Source organism: Mytilus trossulus, chromosome 14 (assembly GCF_036588685.1).
Source record: "Mytilus trossulus isolate FHL-02 chromosome 14, PNRI_Mtr1.1.1.hap1, whole genome shotgun sequence".
Lineage (NCBI taxonomy): Eukaryota > Metazoa > Mollusca > Bivalvia > Mytilida > Mytilidae > Mytilus > Mytilus trossulus.
Genome location: NC_086386.1, coordinates 54,385,513 through 54,403,992, shown reverse-complemented (window position 1 = coordinate 54,403,992; position 18,480 = coordinate 54,385,513). Strand labels below are relative to the sequence as shown.

Genomic DNA, 18,480 nt, shown 5'->3' with positions numbered 1-18,480 from the left:
GACGGGAGTTTTGAACGACCTTGACTGGCTATACAGCCCTTGCATGTATGGTGAAGTGTGATATCTGATGATGGGAGTTTTGAACGACCTTGACTGGCTATACAGCCCTTGCATGTATGGTGAAGTGTGATATCTGATGACGGGAGTTTTGAACGACCTTGACTGGCTATACAGCCCTTGCATGTATGGTGAAGTGTGATCTCTGATGACGGGAGTTTTGAACGACCTTGACTGGCTATACAGCCCTTGCATGTATGGTGAAGTGTGATATCTAATGACGGGAGTTTTGAACGACATTGACTGGCTATACAGCCCTTGCATGTATGGTGAAGTGTGATATCTGATGACGGGAGTTTTGAACGACCTTGACTGGCTATACAGCCCTTGCATGTATGGTGATGTGATATCTGATGACGGGAGTTTTGAACGACCTTGACTGGCTATACAGTCCTTGCATGTATGGTGAAGTGTGATATCTGATGACGGGAGTTTTGAACGACCTTGACTGGCTATACAGCCCTTGCATGTATGGTGAAGTGTGATATCTGATGATGGGAGTTTTGAACGACCTTGACTGGCTATACAGCCCTTGCATGTATGGTGAAGTGTGATATCTGATGACGGGAGTTTTGAACGACCTTGACTGGCTATACAGCCCTTGCATGTATGGTGAAGTGTGATATCTAATGACGGGAGTTTTGAACGACATTGACTGGCTATACAGCCCTTGCATGTACGGTGAAGTGTGATATCTGATGACGGGAGTTTTGAACGACATTGACTGGCTATACAGCCCTTGCATGTATGGTGAAGTGTGATATCTGATGATGGGAGTTTTGAACGACCTTGACTGGCTATTCAGCCCTTGCATGTATGGTGAAGTGTGATATCTGATGACGGGAGTTTTGAACGACCTTGACTGGCTATACAGCCATTGCATGTATGGTGAGGTGTGATATCTGATGACGGGAGTTTTGAACGACATTGACTGGCTATACAGCCCTTGCATGTATGGTGAAGTGTGATATCTGATGACGGGAGTTTTGAACGACCTTGACTGGCTATACAGCCCTTGCATGTATGGTGAGGTGTGATATCTGATGATGGGAGTTTTGAACGAACTTGACTGGCTATACAGCCCTTGCATGTATGGTGAGGTGTGATATCTGATGATGGGAGTTTTGAACGAACTTGACTGGCTATACAGCCCTTGCATTCATGGTGAAGTGTGATATCTGTAGTACATTTATTGATCTTAAAGACTTTGAACATAACATTCAATCATGAAAATATAAGCAGGTGAGACCTCTGAATGTGCTCACTCTTTTTAATCACTAAAATTTTCAATCAAAATATGCCTTCATTAGAGTATAAAAATGCTCTGAGCATTCTGGCTCCATACAGATGTCTTTGAAGTTGTCCAGGCTCTTTATAAAGGCTCTGTGCTTCTTTGAGCAATGTGTTGGGCTCAATGCCTGATATGTGGACCAGGGCTCAAACAAGACTACAGATTGCAGTCTTTGAAGACAAATGTGTTCTTATCACAACTTCACTTTTTGACAAATATTGAAAAAAATAACCAAGACAATGTCATATAAAACTTAACACATTTTATTGTGTTATGATCATACAAATCTTTGTATACCATTTATATGAGGTAACTTTTAACAAGTGTATATTGCAAATAATTGTGTACCGTACATTTCTTATATATATGTATATCACAATTTATCATACAGATATTATATATCACAACTATTAAGGTATATAAACAATGATACATACAGTGAAACATTTATCAATCAAAACATTTTAAGTTAAAAATTTCACATTTTCCCATTTTCACAACTCTTTGTTATACAACTCCATGCAATAAGTCACAAATAAGGAGGGTAATATCTTCAAATTGAATTTTTCTTATTTTGAACTTTTTTTATTGTTCAACTTCAATGCTTAAGAAATTTTTTATATAAGCTAACATTTATGTAACATCTTTTAAGAAATGTTGTTGCTTAAATACTAAAGGGACCAAAGTTAAACCTATTCATAATATTTTCTTGATTGTATAAAGTATAATTTCATTTATATATGTTTCACTGTTAGAATGTAAGTTAATAGGGTACAATGTACATGGATTGAGCATATGAAAAGATACAGATTTTTTTATGGAGAACAATATGTGTTAAAGCATATATGCATGAACTAAAAATCCTGTTTTTTCTCGTGCATATTTCATACATTTTATACTATTTTTGTTAATTATGCAGGGTAAAAGTTAATAAATTATTACAAACTCATTATATTTAAAAGGTTTTGGTTATATGGCATAAATATTTTTCATATTATGAAATCAAATCTGCTTAATAGATTCTGTAAACACGAGTTACTTCCCTTCAAATTTTATATAAATTTCAATAAAATTAAGACATATATGAAAGAGAAAAACAAGAACTTTCCTACAACCTCATCTTAGATTTCCAAATATCATGAAATGTTTTAAATGTTCAACTCCATGAACATTCTAGATCAGAACTGACAAAATATTCACATTTTCAAATTAAGGGAAGCAACTTTTTAAGGGGAGATAATTTTATGTAATAAAACAATAATTTGATTGAAATCAGCAGTGTAACAAAAACAGTATTTCACCGAGTATTATATTTTAAGATATTATTTGGCACAGATTTTTACTTGAACTGTATAGCAGAAAATTTTGGTGGAGTGCAAAATTTCCTTTTTTGAACGTTTTACTTCGAACTTTTGCCATTTACTATTTATAGCCTCTAAACCAACCATAATTGATCAGAGTATCCAAAATGATTTAAAATTATCTCAAGAATAAGCATAAGGTCTAGGGAACTTTGAAAAAAAAGAAAGTTATTTACAATTAAAATCACTTTGAAAAATTCTGTCCATTTAAAATAAAAAACATCTTTTCTTGTAAGAGTGAAACATTTTAAAAATTTTGCATCCACCAAAATAATTAGCTACACATAAACATCTGAACAGAAGCAAAATATTCACAGCTTTCTAGAGCTACAATTTTGAAGCAAAAATCTAGTAACATCCAAAAAATGCATAGCTTTTTTTTCTTGGCAAGATTTATTACACTTTAAATATGCCAAAGACATTAAGTGTACATTTGTAATATCTTTACAGGTACAACAAAAGTATCTGGGATCAAATTTAAATGATATTTTTATGTAACACTTTTAGCATCATATATGTATATAAAGCTATCTAAATTAAAGCAACAACTATATGAAGGTGTCTTTGGTTTGGGATGTAGAATCTTTTTTACCCAGAAAATGTGTCTTAAACATATGTTGTTTAGAGACAGAAATCACAAGCTCACTTCTTAAAAAGTAACACATACATTTTTTACTTTGGCATAGTTAATTCAAATAATTCAAGAAATTCACCAGTTTACATATTGAGACATTAACATTAATACTATCATAGTACCTTAGGATTTCATTTCCATTGGTAAATTCATCTTACAAAATTTAAGCAACCCATCTCACAAAACATCTTATATAACTAAAATGATTTTAACGACTACCAAAATATATTCATTCACTGTAAATGAGGAAATTTTATTATCAATATTATAAAATATCTGCAAAAAATTGAAAATGTCAAAAGTGTACATTTCATACCCATGCCAAAAACAAGTTTAAAAAAATTGTGAAAAATGAGTTAGCCCAACCCCTGAAAAATTTCTATGTTTAAGTATTCAGAGTATACTTGGTTCACTTTTAAGATATTTTGTGAAAATAGAAGCTTGTCATATGGTCCTTCATGCATATATTATATTCATATCCTTTTTTTGTGTTTAGTTTACACGATCTCCTATAAAAAGTTCCATTTAGTATTGCGAAATCCTAATTACTAATTTATCAGACTTATACACATGAAAAAAGATGCACTTCTCAAGTTTTAATTGGTTAAATTTTCTACCAATAAAATAATCAGTCAACATTTACTGTTGATAATCGTTCTTGTATCGCTGCCAAAAGTCGTGTACAGGTGTAATTTTAAACGTACCTGTTTAAACCATCAAAGCACACAAATGTTGATTCACTGACTCAACGTGTATATTCACGAACAATTTTATTGTTGTATAGTTAATCCTCTCATTAAAAACCACTCTCAGACAAGATCAGTTTAAAGCTTGAACAATATAACCATTAAGATAGATATAAAAAGCATAAGAAAGATCATGATTGTTATACAAAAGTGTAAATTTTGTACCCTTATATTATCTTAACGACTATTTTAACAAGATTGATGGTTTTAGACACAGAATTTTATCCCGGAATTTATTCAAAGATAAAATACTTTTCTAAAGAATCATTTTAAAATTCTGACCAAATATTCTAAAGCGTGAAAGTGTCAATCGTAAAAAAAATCGGTATTATGTTTGGGAAAATATAAGTGTTCATAAAAATTGATTTTTATTGGGCTACGTTTTCTCCCACCAAATTTGATAACTGTGAATAAATATAAACTTTCACGATAAATCAACTTATTTTAAATATTTTGATATATTAAAGCTATAATTTAACATTACAACGGTTGTCATGGAAACATACAATACAATATACTATACAGTTTTTATATTTACAATTTTCTGTACTTATTCTGGAATGTAAATACTATGTAATAAATATGGAATGTGGACAAAAAATACGAAACGATAAAGATATTTATATATATAAAACTTACAAAAAAACAAACAAATAACAAAAACATTTATCACAGAACAATTCATGTAAGCATCAGATCCATCAAGAAAATAAAGCAATAATATAACATAAACAATAGATGCTTAGTTAATAACAGAGGTTCTATATTTAAAGGGGAGACAGGGCCCAGGGTTCTTAAAAAGTAACATGCAAAAAAGGAACAAATTGACTGAAAAAAAATGTAAAATGTCTGGCAAATTTAAGTGAATTCTCTATAGAATTATAGGATTGGGCTGACAAAAATGTATTTCAGATCGACAAAATTCAAATAATTTCCAGTCCAAATTCTAATGTCCCATAAGATAAAAAATATTTTCGAGAAATGAGACAAAAATATTTTCAAGAATTTTAAGAAGAAGTATTTTTCATTTTTCAATATCTTTAAATTATCAGTTAGTTTAAACAGAAGGTTTTGTTCACCTTAAATATAAGACCACTGTTATTAAAGGATCTATATAATATTAGGAAGGGGAAACAACTCTGTATAAATGATATCAAATTGGCAAGTTGATACAAAACTCATAATTATGATGACATTATTAAATTTCTAAAAAATTGATACATTAAAAATAATTCTAATACTTTTTAAAAATTTCAAAAAATTCTTCAATAATTAATATTTCCTGTTTTATTTTTTAAAGGACTTTAACAAATTTTGTTAATACAGGTATTTCATTTATATACCTGTTATATTTAAATAAGGGCCGTTTCAAGCATGAATGGTACCTAGAGAAGGTACTTTCAAAATGGTGTAACAACCTTTAAGAGTTTCACTTATCTGTACATTTTCACTGTACAAAAGTACTTGACACCCATCTAAAGTAAGCATTTTTAATTTTTGGAGTATGGATTTTTGGTTACACATTAATAAATATTTGGGACTTTATAAAAATTTCAATAAACAACAGACTATAAATCTAATTCTGTTCTAATGTTTTTAAATGTTTTAACAAACTACTCAGCAGTGTCGCTAAACTGGTTGCCTGTCTCATTAAGTAACGCATATGAGGATCAGACAACGGCTTTCCGCATGCAGCCTGGGCAGCATTTACTGTACTTTTAAATGAGTTTGTGACCTTTATGACCTCAAACCCTAGCTGCTGTGCTTGGTGAACTGCGACCATCATGATCATGGTTGCCTGAGCGTGAAGGAAGACTTTTGCTAAAGTATGCATACAAGTGTCCAGATTTTCTGCTAATTTTTCTTTCGTCTGTGTTGCATTACTGACAAGAAATTTTGCATCATACACAAATTGTTTGACTCGGTTATTGAGTTCCTCTTTGCACATACCAAACTGTTTTGGACGACGGTCAATTCTGGTATCTTTTAATGTCTCAAGTGTTTGTTTAAGTTCTGATAGAAGCCGCTCGGCATCACGAGTGGCTTCTTCAAAGTCACTTATACTATATGTCTTTTCTAAGATTAATTTCACTGAGTCTGAATGGCTAACACTAATTCTGTCACTAACAATTGCAAAACTTTCTTCAGAAAATGAACCTTTTCTCTGTCGCACATCACCATTGGGAACAGATGTTTGAACACTTGTTTTCTTACTTTCGGCATTCCCCGTTGGCACAGGTGGAGGCTTTCTCATCACTTTTTTGTCCGTTCCCTGAGGAGTTTTTCCAGCAGTGATATCACGAAGAGCATCAAAGTTTGTGTATGACCTCGCTTCTTCTGAATCGTCTTTAATCGTACTCTTGCCTCTCATTGACATTGGGCGCCATATACTACTATTACTGCCTAATGTCCCAAATGGACTTACGTCTCCTTTCGTACTAGATTTAGGTGTGTATGTACCAGAAATGTCGTCTTTACTGCCTCTTCTTTGTGAGTTCCTTCTAGGTCTTTGGACTCCATTTGTCTGATCCTTATCATTTGGATCCTCATGTTTGATGTTGCCATTGGCAACTTTAACTGGAGTTGATGATTCTGAATCAGCAGTGTGTTTTTTATCACCAGATGAAAGAACAGATGATAAAGCCTTCATTGGACCTGATTTCTTTTGTGCAGTTCTCTGTCTCTGAAAATGGAAAAAAAAATGTTGACATATTTTTTTATCTTGATCAGATATGCAAATTCAGCTTATGCATAAGTTTAAAATTTATATATTAAATGTATGCATGCTTTTAGTCGCATGCCTTCAATGTGTTTGGTAATTGTGATAACAGTTTTAACAAACATGCAAGGTACATTTACATATTTTTTTTTTCCTCATTTTTATCTTATGTTGTTACAAATTACATAGATATTCTTATATGTCAAAATAATTAAGAATCTGAATAATGATAGATTCATAAAGAAAGAAAATGTGTCTTTTTCCCCTTAAAAAGTTATTCAAATATGCATAATATCATTATTGCCTTATTACCATATATTTCCCTTGTACCAACATGCAGCATGCATATGCATATAATTAGAAAATTTATAAAAATTGTAATGAAAAAAATATATTCAAATTTCTATTTTATTTGTAAAATATTAGTTTCTTAAATGTGCATATAAAAAGAAATTAGTAAAATCATTACATTTTTCGGTCAGTAAATACATTCAAATGTGATTTTTTTTCAAACAGACACTTTTAAAAACTGTGAACGATTAAATTGTTGTCAAATTTGTTGTGAAAACATAAAATACAAAACAATTGAGAACTTGTGGTATATCTTTTACAAAATTTAGTTCTATTTATAAATTTGATATTTTTACTATGTATTTTTAATGATTTACATTACAAATTTGTCCTTTAAAATGGGTAATTTATATAATAAAATGATAAATGATTTGAACAAACTCAGACAATTAATGGTGTTACTAACCCTGTACTGTGAAACGTTTCAGAAAATCAACAGGGGTAGACGACAAATTGAAAATTGAAAATAATGTGAAAAAAACTACTTTTATCAATAAATTTCTTTAGATTTCCGGTAGGTGAAATCAACATTTGTGAATTATTTGAATTTAATGACATCTACCTAGTCAATTTTTTTTTTCGTTTTCACAAATTTTCATTTTTTTGTAGACATTATTTGTACAAAATAAATTTTCTACAGTTTTACTACTACTTTCTAGTTTTTTTGTTTTTTTCTATGCTTTCTACTCAAATCAGAAATCTATCAAATACTAAAATTACAGAGATACCAAACACGTCTAAAATTAGGACTACCTTATTGTATTTATTAAATCGTTATCCTTCTTAAAAAAATATACTTTCTTCTAGAAATTTTTAAATAGTTAAATTTAGTTGTATTTGGGAAAAAACCCTTTGGTGCATGGTTAAACAAAAAGTTAAATCCAATATTTAAGTTAAAATACCATCATTATCAGTACTTGTTTGTGAAAAGTATGATAGGTTGAATGTTGCTTGATTTAAGTCCAGTGACCAGTATTTCAAGCAAAAGTCACATTAGCTGCAAGATTTATAGAAACAAACTGTTTCAGATGTCTCCCACAAGAAAAAACTTTTTAACTCCAACTTGAAATTTAAGAGAGAAATACAGATTAGACTGAACAATCCAAAACTTTCCCTATACATAAAGTGTGTACAGGGAGGTTGTATTTGTTCTTTAGCATGCTTAGTGAGGCAAGAAATCATTTAACTGATACACTGTTCAATTGTGCAATATTCACTTTAATGGCAAATACTTGTTAGATATTAAATAATTCTATGAGAAATCAAAAATAAATTTAATGCACTCTTATGTCAAGTATTACACGAAATCAACATTTAATGCACACATTAATTCCACGACATATTTCTAGACACATATAAATACACCAATTCACCACATGCCAAAAAAAGACAATTGTGATTTTACCTCTTCCATGTGAATTGAATTCGTGATTGCAGTGCCCTGAAAATTATTATTGAAATATAATAACACTATCATTATTTGATTTTCCAGCCCAACACTTCAAATTCTATAAATATAATATTGAAATGAGCTTGACATGTATAAAAATACATTGAACTTTAATACTTGTCTTTTTCAATTTGATTATTTTTTTTAAAACAAAATTTCAATACCATTTATAAAATTATGTTTTAGTTTGCTTTTCTTTTTCTGTTATTAGGAAAGTAATGTTTTCTAATCAAGAACAAGTCTGAGTGAGGCTTATTTGCTTATTGAAATTCTTCTTTCAAATCAACCTGACAGGTTTTAAAGTTGAATCTCTTATAGACATCTTTTCTGTATGGTCCACATACAGTCATTATGCCTCAAGATTAACCCTATTGAAGTTCAAGGGAGATAATTGAAATTAATTATAGATCACCCAGTATATGGGAAGTAACTCTTTAATTAAACTGATCAGTTTAATAAATTGATACAAATAACATCTAGCTATACTATTGTGATGAAGGACAAGCTGCACAATTCTTTAACATGCATGCATAAGATAGCTACATAATATCACTCTACCAAAATTGAGGATACATATACAACCAGTTAAAAAATAACAATGAAAGTTCACTGAAAAGTTTCTGTAGTTTAAAAATGGTCTTTCAGACAGATTGTAGGTAAATTTGTTGTTAGTATACACCATTTATTAGATATTCAAAAGTATAAAATACTTTATATGTCAATCATAAATTTTGGTGTACCATAGTTATTTGTGTATACCAGGCACTTTTTATAAATAACCCCATAAATGTATTTGATGCGCATTATACATAACTATAGGCGGTATTGCCAGAATACTTTACAGTTTCTGTAACAATGGATTGACTGATATGTGCTGTACAAATATATGTGCAAAAATATATTTGTTTATGTTTAGAACAGATGAGCAAACTTATTGAGAAAAGTGCAGCAAAGAAATGCATGATGAAAAAGTACATTGAATTACATTTCAAAGGGTATGTATGACCTTTAATCAGATTTTGAATTTTCAATGGTGATTTTAAACTTCTTTTATTTTCACTTTATCCAGATCCCTCTAGAGCTACAAATAATCTACAAATTGAAAATTTTGTTATTGTTTTGTATTAATTTTTCCTCTATAATACATGTCAACAGAAAAACGTGTATTGTTGCTGAAATTAATTGTGCTATGAAAAAGTTAAATAAAAAATACATAAATTTATTTTACCATGTACAGTTCAGTTTCAAACTCAGATTTTGGTTCACTCAAAAACATGACAATTTGTGAGTATTTTTTGTTAAAATGGAAGAATAATTACAATTTTTAACCAGCATGTAAAACAAGAGCAATGGCTTAAATTCTTGGCAATAAATTAATTAAATTCATTTAAAGGGGGAAAAAAAATATTAAAATAAGCTCATAATCATTTATTAAATATCTTTTATTTTAATATTTTAAATTGTAGTTTTAGATTAAAGGAGGGTGCCAGTAAGCATTTCATCAATAAAAAGGGAAAATGATAAATAAGAAAAATATTAAGAAAGGAATTGGAACACACACACAAAATATTAATCCTCTTTTTTTTTGGCAAACTGGACAATACGGCACAGTTCACAAACTGGCTTGTTAAAAAAATCAATTTCAAAAAGGTATTTAAAAACATTTTTAGCATGCAAGGGATGTTTGACAATTTTCTTTTTGTCAGAACTGTACATGGTATTGTACACACACAGTGATGACACGTCACACAAACATGTGTCTGGGACAGAAGCATGAGCTAGCTACTGACCTTTTTATCAAGGGGGTATGTATAATGCTGGAATATAAGAATCGTCACTATTCAAATACAACATTACATGAACGACAAGTATGAAAACCACATTACATTTATTCACAGATTTTAATGTTTTCTAGAAAAAGAAGATATGGTTTGCTTACAAATAAGACCAAATGATGTGGATCTAGGCAATTACTTTTTTTATTGACCTTGCTAATTTTTTTTCTTTCTAAATAGATCTCTTAAAATGTAAATACAAAAATTATTTAAGGACTTTATGCAGATAACAATGTAAGGTATATAAAACAACAGCTATCTGCAAGGTCAGAACCAAACCTCAAAAATAGGTTTCAAGTTCAGAATTTTTTTCAGAATCTTCAAATTTCTGAAAACAGGCTTTTTTATAACATCTCAACAAACTGTTTCGGTCAATCATCGATCACTGTTGCTTTAATCCTATTAATAAAAGCAGTTTTGTTAAATTTAAGTTGAATAGAATAGACAAGAAATAATCTGTGAACAAATAAATGTGGATTTCATCTCTATTTGTGCATGAATATATGATGATATAAACAATGTACATTCAAATTAAAGTAGTGATAATGTGCTAGTTCATTCACACTCAGTTTTACATAATTATACAAGATTTCTGCATGCAACCAAATAGTTACGTCATGCAAGAAAAAACTATAATAATTTTTATTTTATTAAGTTAAGAAGATTATGTAGACAAATGCATTTACAACTTTTGATTTAAATATCTTCTCATCAAATGACATAATACTCTTCTTTTTATCCAAAATAGTTTGCCTATATTCTGATTTATAGAATTATTTGTATTCAATTTTTTCGTTTTTTCTCAGAGAATAGCAGATATTTTTAATTCTACAACACTGATGTTTCATCTTTTTTGTTATTTGACCATTTGTCAAAAATATTTAGATAATACATGTACCTTATCAACAAAAGTACAAGAACTGTTGTAAAACAAAATAGAAATTTTCACTACTATACTTAAAAAAAAAAACAGTTTTTCTCTTCTCAGATTTATATGAACAATTTTTAAACATAAAAAAGAACCAACATTTCTGTTCAATCCAAAAGATATTACATTATTAACACTAGGAATTCAATTTTCAAAGTAAAATTAGTACTGAATATATTTAGTGATGAAATTGACAAATAAAACAAGACTAATATGAGAAACAAACATTATGAACACGCGTGACCACCTCATGTCAACATACCCAATTGCCGATTCTCGCACATGAATCAAATTTTAAATCTACCAGGATTTGCTGTAACTATAGGAATTGTATTGATCATGTAAAATTTCTGATTTAAAAACAAAATTAAATCTTTGAAATGTTTTCAGGCAAAAGGGAGATAACTCGATAGTGTTTATCATGCAAAAACAACATGATGCACACACAACATTATTATAAATTTTTCAGAAATGGTTTTTTAATTTCTTATTTGAACTTTAGTTTTTATATAAATTTTTCTATTTTTTTCAGGGTTTTCAAATTGCCAGTCTAAAGGGAGATAATTCTAAAATTCAAAACAACATACAATTGTGATAACCTAAAAATAAATGCTTCAAGAATTAATTGATTAAGTTAATTCACACACTGGTGAGAACTAAATAAGACTTTCCACTAAAACTAAATTAAAACGTCTGCAGACAATAGTGAATATTTCATGCCTACTTTAAAATTAAACAAGCACTTTAAATCATAAAATAAAAAAAATAGCTGAATTTATACTATACTTTTAAAGCCTAAAAGCAAAGCATTTCTAATTCCTTTCTATTCTTTCCTGTCATATCTTAATTAACATATTATAAAACATTTCAAAGACTAAAATAGATAACCTTACCTGTACTGATAGTGTGGAATGAGGTTTAAATGTTGATCTTGGCAGAGTCAGTGTGCTTAAAACCTGAGGAAATTTCTTGGCACTTTCTTCACTTTCCTTTGATCCATTTGACGGTCCACTTTCAGTTTCTGTTTTATTTTTTCTGGTATCCAAAGAATCCAGTGAGTTGGATCTACGTTTAAGCCAATTGAATGTAAAAGAATTTGAACGTTTTAAAGGACTATTTGATTCACTGCTAGCTGTTTCTGTGGTTATATCAGTTGAGGTTATAGATGATTTTCTTTGTTTTGTATCATCTGATTTACTTAATAAATAATCACGATAAGATTTTAATTTGGCTTTCAGCGAGGCGAAATTATCTCCTCCTGATTTATCATCGTCTTTTTTCGGTATAATGTCAAATGAATGAGTCCGTCTCAAATGACGAGAATATTTAGAATTTTCAGATTTTTCAGGACTTTTAGATTCATCACTTTTCTTCACAGGATCTGCGGGTCTATTTTTCTTTGGTGAAATATAAGTAGGTCCTGGTTTTTTAGGGGGAAGTTCAACATTTTTTCCAACACTTTGTTGTCCATTTAAATGCACCTGAAATGAATTGCTTCTCGCAATTTTCTTAGTTTGAATCACTTCCTGTTCTTTTGTCGGTGAATTAAGAACTTCAAACGAAGCACTCTTCCCCAAACGTAACGACGAAGTCCGTCTAAATTTCATATCACTCTCGGACACATTACCAAAACTTGGCATGGATTGAAGTAGAATATTAAGTTTTTCTGAAACTGTTGCAGGTGATTCAAAATCCTTCACAGGATTTGGAGCAGTCAGTAATGTTTTCGGCGGAGTAATATTTTTATCACATGGTTTGGGACTACTTTCTGTCTTTGATTCAGACTGTGTTAATGATTCATTGAATGATCGAAGACTAGAAACATCAAGAGAACTAGATCTTCTATGTGAGTAACGTTTTTTCATACTATCTGAATGATTTGAGTCTGACATTTCACTATCTACAGGAGGGACTATTTTTATTTCGTCAATAGATTCTGACACCTCACCAGGAGGCGGAGGAATCACTAATGAATTCAAAAGTTCATCAGATGAGATCAATGAATCAGCACCATTAAACATTTGAGAATCCTCGTCTTCGAAATGAAACTGCAAAGAGTCTGCAAGATTGTGAGAAGAATCATCCGTCATGCATGAATCGGGTGGGGGTGGAATCATCATGGAGGCGATAAATGAATCGATGTCGTCATCCAGGAAATCTGGATTGTCTCCCATGCTGGCTGATCTCTCCACTAAGGCAGGATGATGTGGCTTTTTACTTTCAGTTTCTTTCCTTACATCTATAAATAAACAATTAAATTTCTTTTAAATGACAATACAAAATTTGAAAATATAATCAGATGTTCAAAGTTTTGCTTTTGTTTTTTCTATGGAGTGATGGATTGTACAATTTTTTGTCAGAAATTTCTTAATGGTGTTGGAAACTGGAAGCAAAACTGGACTACTCTTAAAAATATCTATATAAAAAAATTAATATACAAAAACAATGAATCTCTGTTTTACAACCTGGAATCAAACTGTAATTTTTCTTCTATAAAGACCCAAAAGGCTTTTACTGCACATGTTACCATTCAATATTCATCCTTACGGAACAAGAGAGTAGTATTTCACTGTATTTATTGCATTCTTTATTTGTTTGGGATAAATGTCACTTTTTACTTGACCAAATTTGTACCAGATGTAATTAGAATTGAAGCTTAAAAACAGACTTTTGTACCAATAATATGGTTACTTTACAGCTACTGACAAATATAACATGCATTAATGTGATGTAGTCATGAACCCTAATTAAAACGACACATATTTAATGTTCTAGCTCACATATTGTTCCAACTCTTGGTCATCTTTTTGATAATTGCTTAGAGAACATCAGATTCCAATTACAAAATCTTCGGTTTGGCCCTATCATAACCTAATCATGGGTCAAACTTTTGATCACCTACACTTTAAACAGTGTCTGTTTGGTTCAACACCGCTTTCAGTATAAATTCCAGTTGAGGAAGCTTGAGTACCCTCAGAGAACCATGACCTTCTACTAGAAAAGTTGTACCAAGCAAAGACTAAAGTGTTACTAAACAGCTTACCTGTAGCTGATAACAGTCTGTTTTAGTACTTACCTTATTGCACTTTTACAGTAGGCAAAGTCTTGAGAACAGGAGAAATTTTTGAGTGTAAAAGACAGATGTTTTGTTTTGTTTTATTTCAAATCTTTTTGTTATATTAATAACAGAAAAACAGATTGTATTATAAATGTATGTTAAGAAACTTATGCAGAATATCCATTCATCAAAAAATGAGTTAAAAATATCTGTTCCTGAAATCGATAAAATCTTTATATATAAAACAAAAATTTCAAAAATAAAAGGAGGTAAAATAAGGAGGAATGGTCTCAACCAAAATTATGATGCAAAATAAATTACCATAACCAATAGGTAAACTGGAGGTAAGTGATGGCTGCCAGGTTGTCATTGGTTCATCTTGTTCATGTGATGTGGGAGGTGGTAACAAGGTTAAATCTGTCAAATAAAATGTTGTTTGGGTAAAACATTAAAGGTTAAATTGGTTAGTGTCAAAATAAAGTTAGTAGTAACATATTAATGAAAGATGGCAGACAGGGAGGGTGCTGTCTTCATCTTTCTGTTAAGTTTTATCTCCTTTCTTAAAATTTGTTTCTGTAATTTTGCTTTTCCAATCTATGTACAACACCTTTTTTTTTCTCTTTCCACTATTCTTTCAGCTTTATATCCTGCATTGGATAATATTTAATTTCTGTCTATCCTTTTCACTTGTTCTTGTAACCCTGACTAAATCATGAAAATGTATTGGTGTATTCACACATGTTTCTTGTCTTTGTTTTATATGTACAAATGTATAATACAAAATAGACCTATGTTATAGGTTAAAAATCAATTTCAGTTTATTTAAGATCATATTGTTTTTTTCCACTATGCATTTTTAAAAGCTCAAATACATCTATGGTTTACCTAGCTCCTTAGGTAAACACAAAAGGGATTCATACCTGCCAACTTTCACAATTTAGGCGTGTACTACACGATTTTGACCCTTTGTCACGATTGCACGATCGTGTTCCTGAAAAACCCTCTAAAACACGATTTGGTGAAAATCTACACGAAAAATATTGTTGTTCCCGATTTTGAACTATGTCAATGGAGGAAAATCGGTTCAGCCAATCAAATTGTGTGTTTCTCATGATCAAATTAATCAGTCAATCAAAAACGTTTTCTCTCAAGATTATTTTAACATGCTAGATATTGAACTTGTGTTTTATTCTTCTGTTTGTTGGTCAGAATTGTAAAAACGTGAACATGGCAAATGATTTTTCAACTGCAAGGAGGTTCTTACACAGAATAAGAATAAAAGCTAACTGATTGACATATTTCAATGATGCAGTACATTGTACTACCATGAATATAATAAATAGTAGTTTATTCACTAATTTATTGACATTACATGTACACTTGCTGTAACAGAATTTCATTTATGTATTCAATCATTTCAAGTATAATGTACTAGTCTATTCATTATTTTTCACATGGACCCCACCCCACCCCCACCCACATCAACATGAGGAATCTCTTAAAAAATAAAATAGAAAAAATGTAGATTTATTAACTTAAAAATGGCAAATTCTGACATTATATTTGGAACAGCTTTTCTAAATGAAGAGTACTATTATTTTGAATAATAAAGAAGATATAAGGCCAAGAACATATCAAAATTCTTGGACATGTGTTGACCATATAATACCAGATAGATCATAAGATGTATAGTTCTTTGGGAAAAGTTTCTTCAAATAATATTAATGTGTGCTCATTTGTACAAAAAGTGGTTTTTAATGTCCTAACATTGAGGGGGGGGGGGGGGGGGGTCCCTATGTGTTGTTCCTAACCTGATAAAGGTCCTTCTTTGTGTATAATTTTAAATTGGAAAGGTCAACAACTATTTAGTATCCTCATACAGGAAAATAATTCCTGGTCTTACAGCTACATGTTCATATTTTCTGCTGATATATGACTAGAATCATGCAAATAAACTTTAAAAAAAAGGGATGTAAGCTCATCTTACAAATCATACAAATATGACACTTTTTCTAGACTACAAAACAGCACGCGCAAAATAGTCGTTGCAAAGAATTTTAAACTTTGAAATTGTTGTCGCGCGCTAAAACCCCCATAGGCATTTTCAAAAGTTGGCAGGTATGGGGATTGCAAAATCATGATTTTTTTGTCTCTTGAACTATGACAACTTTAAAATTAAGCAAACTAAAGAGGACAAAATGTTCTTTTCTTCAGTAAACCAAAATACTTGACTCTAAGTAAAAACATTGCTTGTCGTTACCAAGAGTAAAGGAATTTCTTCTAGTTGTTAACAAATTTCATGCAATTGTCATTAAAATAACCTACATGCAAATTAAAATTAGATGAAAAATTTACATGCATTTTAAAATTTAAAAAAAAGTTAACTGAACAAGGGAAGTTTGGAGGAGAAGGAGTTAAATCAACATTATACCTATAATATCAGGATCTATAAATAACTTTCTTTCCGAGAACATTCTTGGATCTAAGATTCCATCTTGTATTCCAGCAGGAATCTTGTCAGGACTCAGAAGACCAAAGCTAGAAGCTATAACCTGGAAGTCGGTCTCTGACCTTGGCAGTTCATCTGGATTGTGGATACCAAAACTTAACCCATCAACTGTAAAAGAAAAGTAATGACTTAGATGTTGTTTTATCAATATATGTAAAGCAATATGATTGATTGTTGGCTGCTTAATGTCCAGTGGAAAATATTTCATGCATGTAAAATAATCTGCAATAAGAAATTAATTGTAAAGGATTTCCATACAACTGAAGATGGAATTTCTTGAGGTTTTATATTGCTATTTTTATCTTGTCTTTTATCTTAACTTAGTTTCTTAAGAAAGGATAACAAATAAAGTATAATTTATCAATAAGGTTACAAATTTGATTCGTCTTCAAAATATACAGAATTATACTACATGCATTATAAGTGTTGGTTAACTAATTTAAAAAAATAAATAATGTATAACAAACAAAAATGTGTCCACAGTACAAGGATGCCCCACTCGCACTATCATTTTCTATGTTTAGTGGACCTTGAAATTGGAATAAATTCTCTAAATTTCACATTAAAATTAGAAAGATCATATCATAGGGCACATGTATACTAAGTTTCAAGTTGATTGGACTTCAACTTCATCAAAAACTACCTTGACCAAAAACTTTAACCTGAAGCGGGACAGACGGACGAATGGACGGACGAACAGACGAAAGGACGAACAGACGAACGGACAAACAGACGCACAGACCAGAAAACATAATGCCCCTCTACTATCGTAGGTGGGGCATAAAAAATAATGTATAAGTGCTTATCAAATATATTGTCACCATGTATTTAATCAATGTACTCATAAAATTATTAAAATTAGTTTAAAATTTTAACTTTTTGATAGGCTTCTCAAAAAGTTATTTTAATACATGTAGTTGCATTACAGAACTGTGTATTTCTAGTTCATGAGAGAGGGTAATATCTATAGGAGAAAATAAATCTATAAATGTGTTTGGTAAAACAATTTAGGAAATTTGTTTTTTACTGTGTATGACTGTCAAAAAATGAAAAAAAAAAAAAAAATTGAAGCACATAGATGCTCAGTTAATTATTCATTTCATTGAATACTTGCAATAATTGCTGAAAGTTTCAGTGAATAAATATCTTGGTGTTGGGTGCATAAAATCTACACATTTCTATATAACAATTTTTTGTTGTTAGTAAATAAAGCCAAATGGCAAATGGTATTAAAAATAAAATCTACAATCTTGTAAATACTCAAAGGCTTAAATTGTAAAATTAGAAAATATATTTGTACATTTATATGTCAAGCAAATACCATCCCATAGCAACAAAACAAAATAAAATAAATAAAAACAAACCAAACCAAACCAAGCAAACAAACAAAGGGAGGAAACTTTGACAAGCTTTTACATTAGCAATATTGACCAAAATGTCCTAACAGAGGAATTGAGGTTGACACATGATAGATGTAAAATTTTCAATACTCTCTTTTCAATAATATAATACTATCCCATCCCAACCATCTAATTCAGAAA

General features: G+C 30.4%; 1 protein-coding gene across 7 annotated transcripts in view; it reads right to left on the bottom strand.

Moving 5' to 3' along the window:
- Positions 1-1,590: 1,590 nt before the first annotated feature.
- The window catches only part of LOC134696420 (uncharacterized), a 103,032-nt gene continuing 86,142 nt past the window's right edge, over positions 1,591-18,480 (bottom strand). For 2 of the 7 annotated variants that reach the window (XM_063558208.1, XM_063558211.1), the window contains exons 18-23: positions 16,862-17,047; positions 14,752-14,847; positions 12,266-13,611; positions 10,400-10,426; positions 8,565-8,600; positions 1,591-6,772 (exon numbers count right to left, since the gene is read on the bottom strand). In XM_063558208.1, the coding sequence (XP_063414278.1) occupies positions 5,666-6,772; positions 8,565-8,600; positions 10,400-10,426; positions 12,266-13,611; positions 14,752-14,847; positions 16,862-17,047 (2,798 nt within the window). In that variant the 3' untranslated portion in view covers positions 1,591-5,665. The remainder of the gene's footprint in view (positions 6,773-8,564; positions 8,601-10,399; positions 10,427-12,265; positions 13,612-14,751; positions 14,848-16,861; positions 17,048-18,480) is intronic. The other 5 variants (XM_063558213.1, XM_063558215.1, XM_063558210.1 and 2 more) reach the window with 4 other exon arrangements.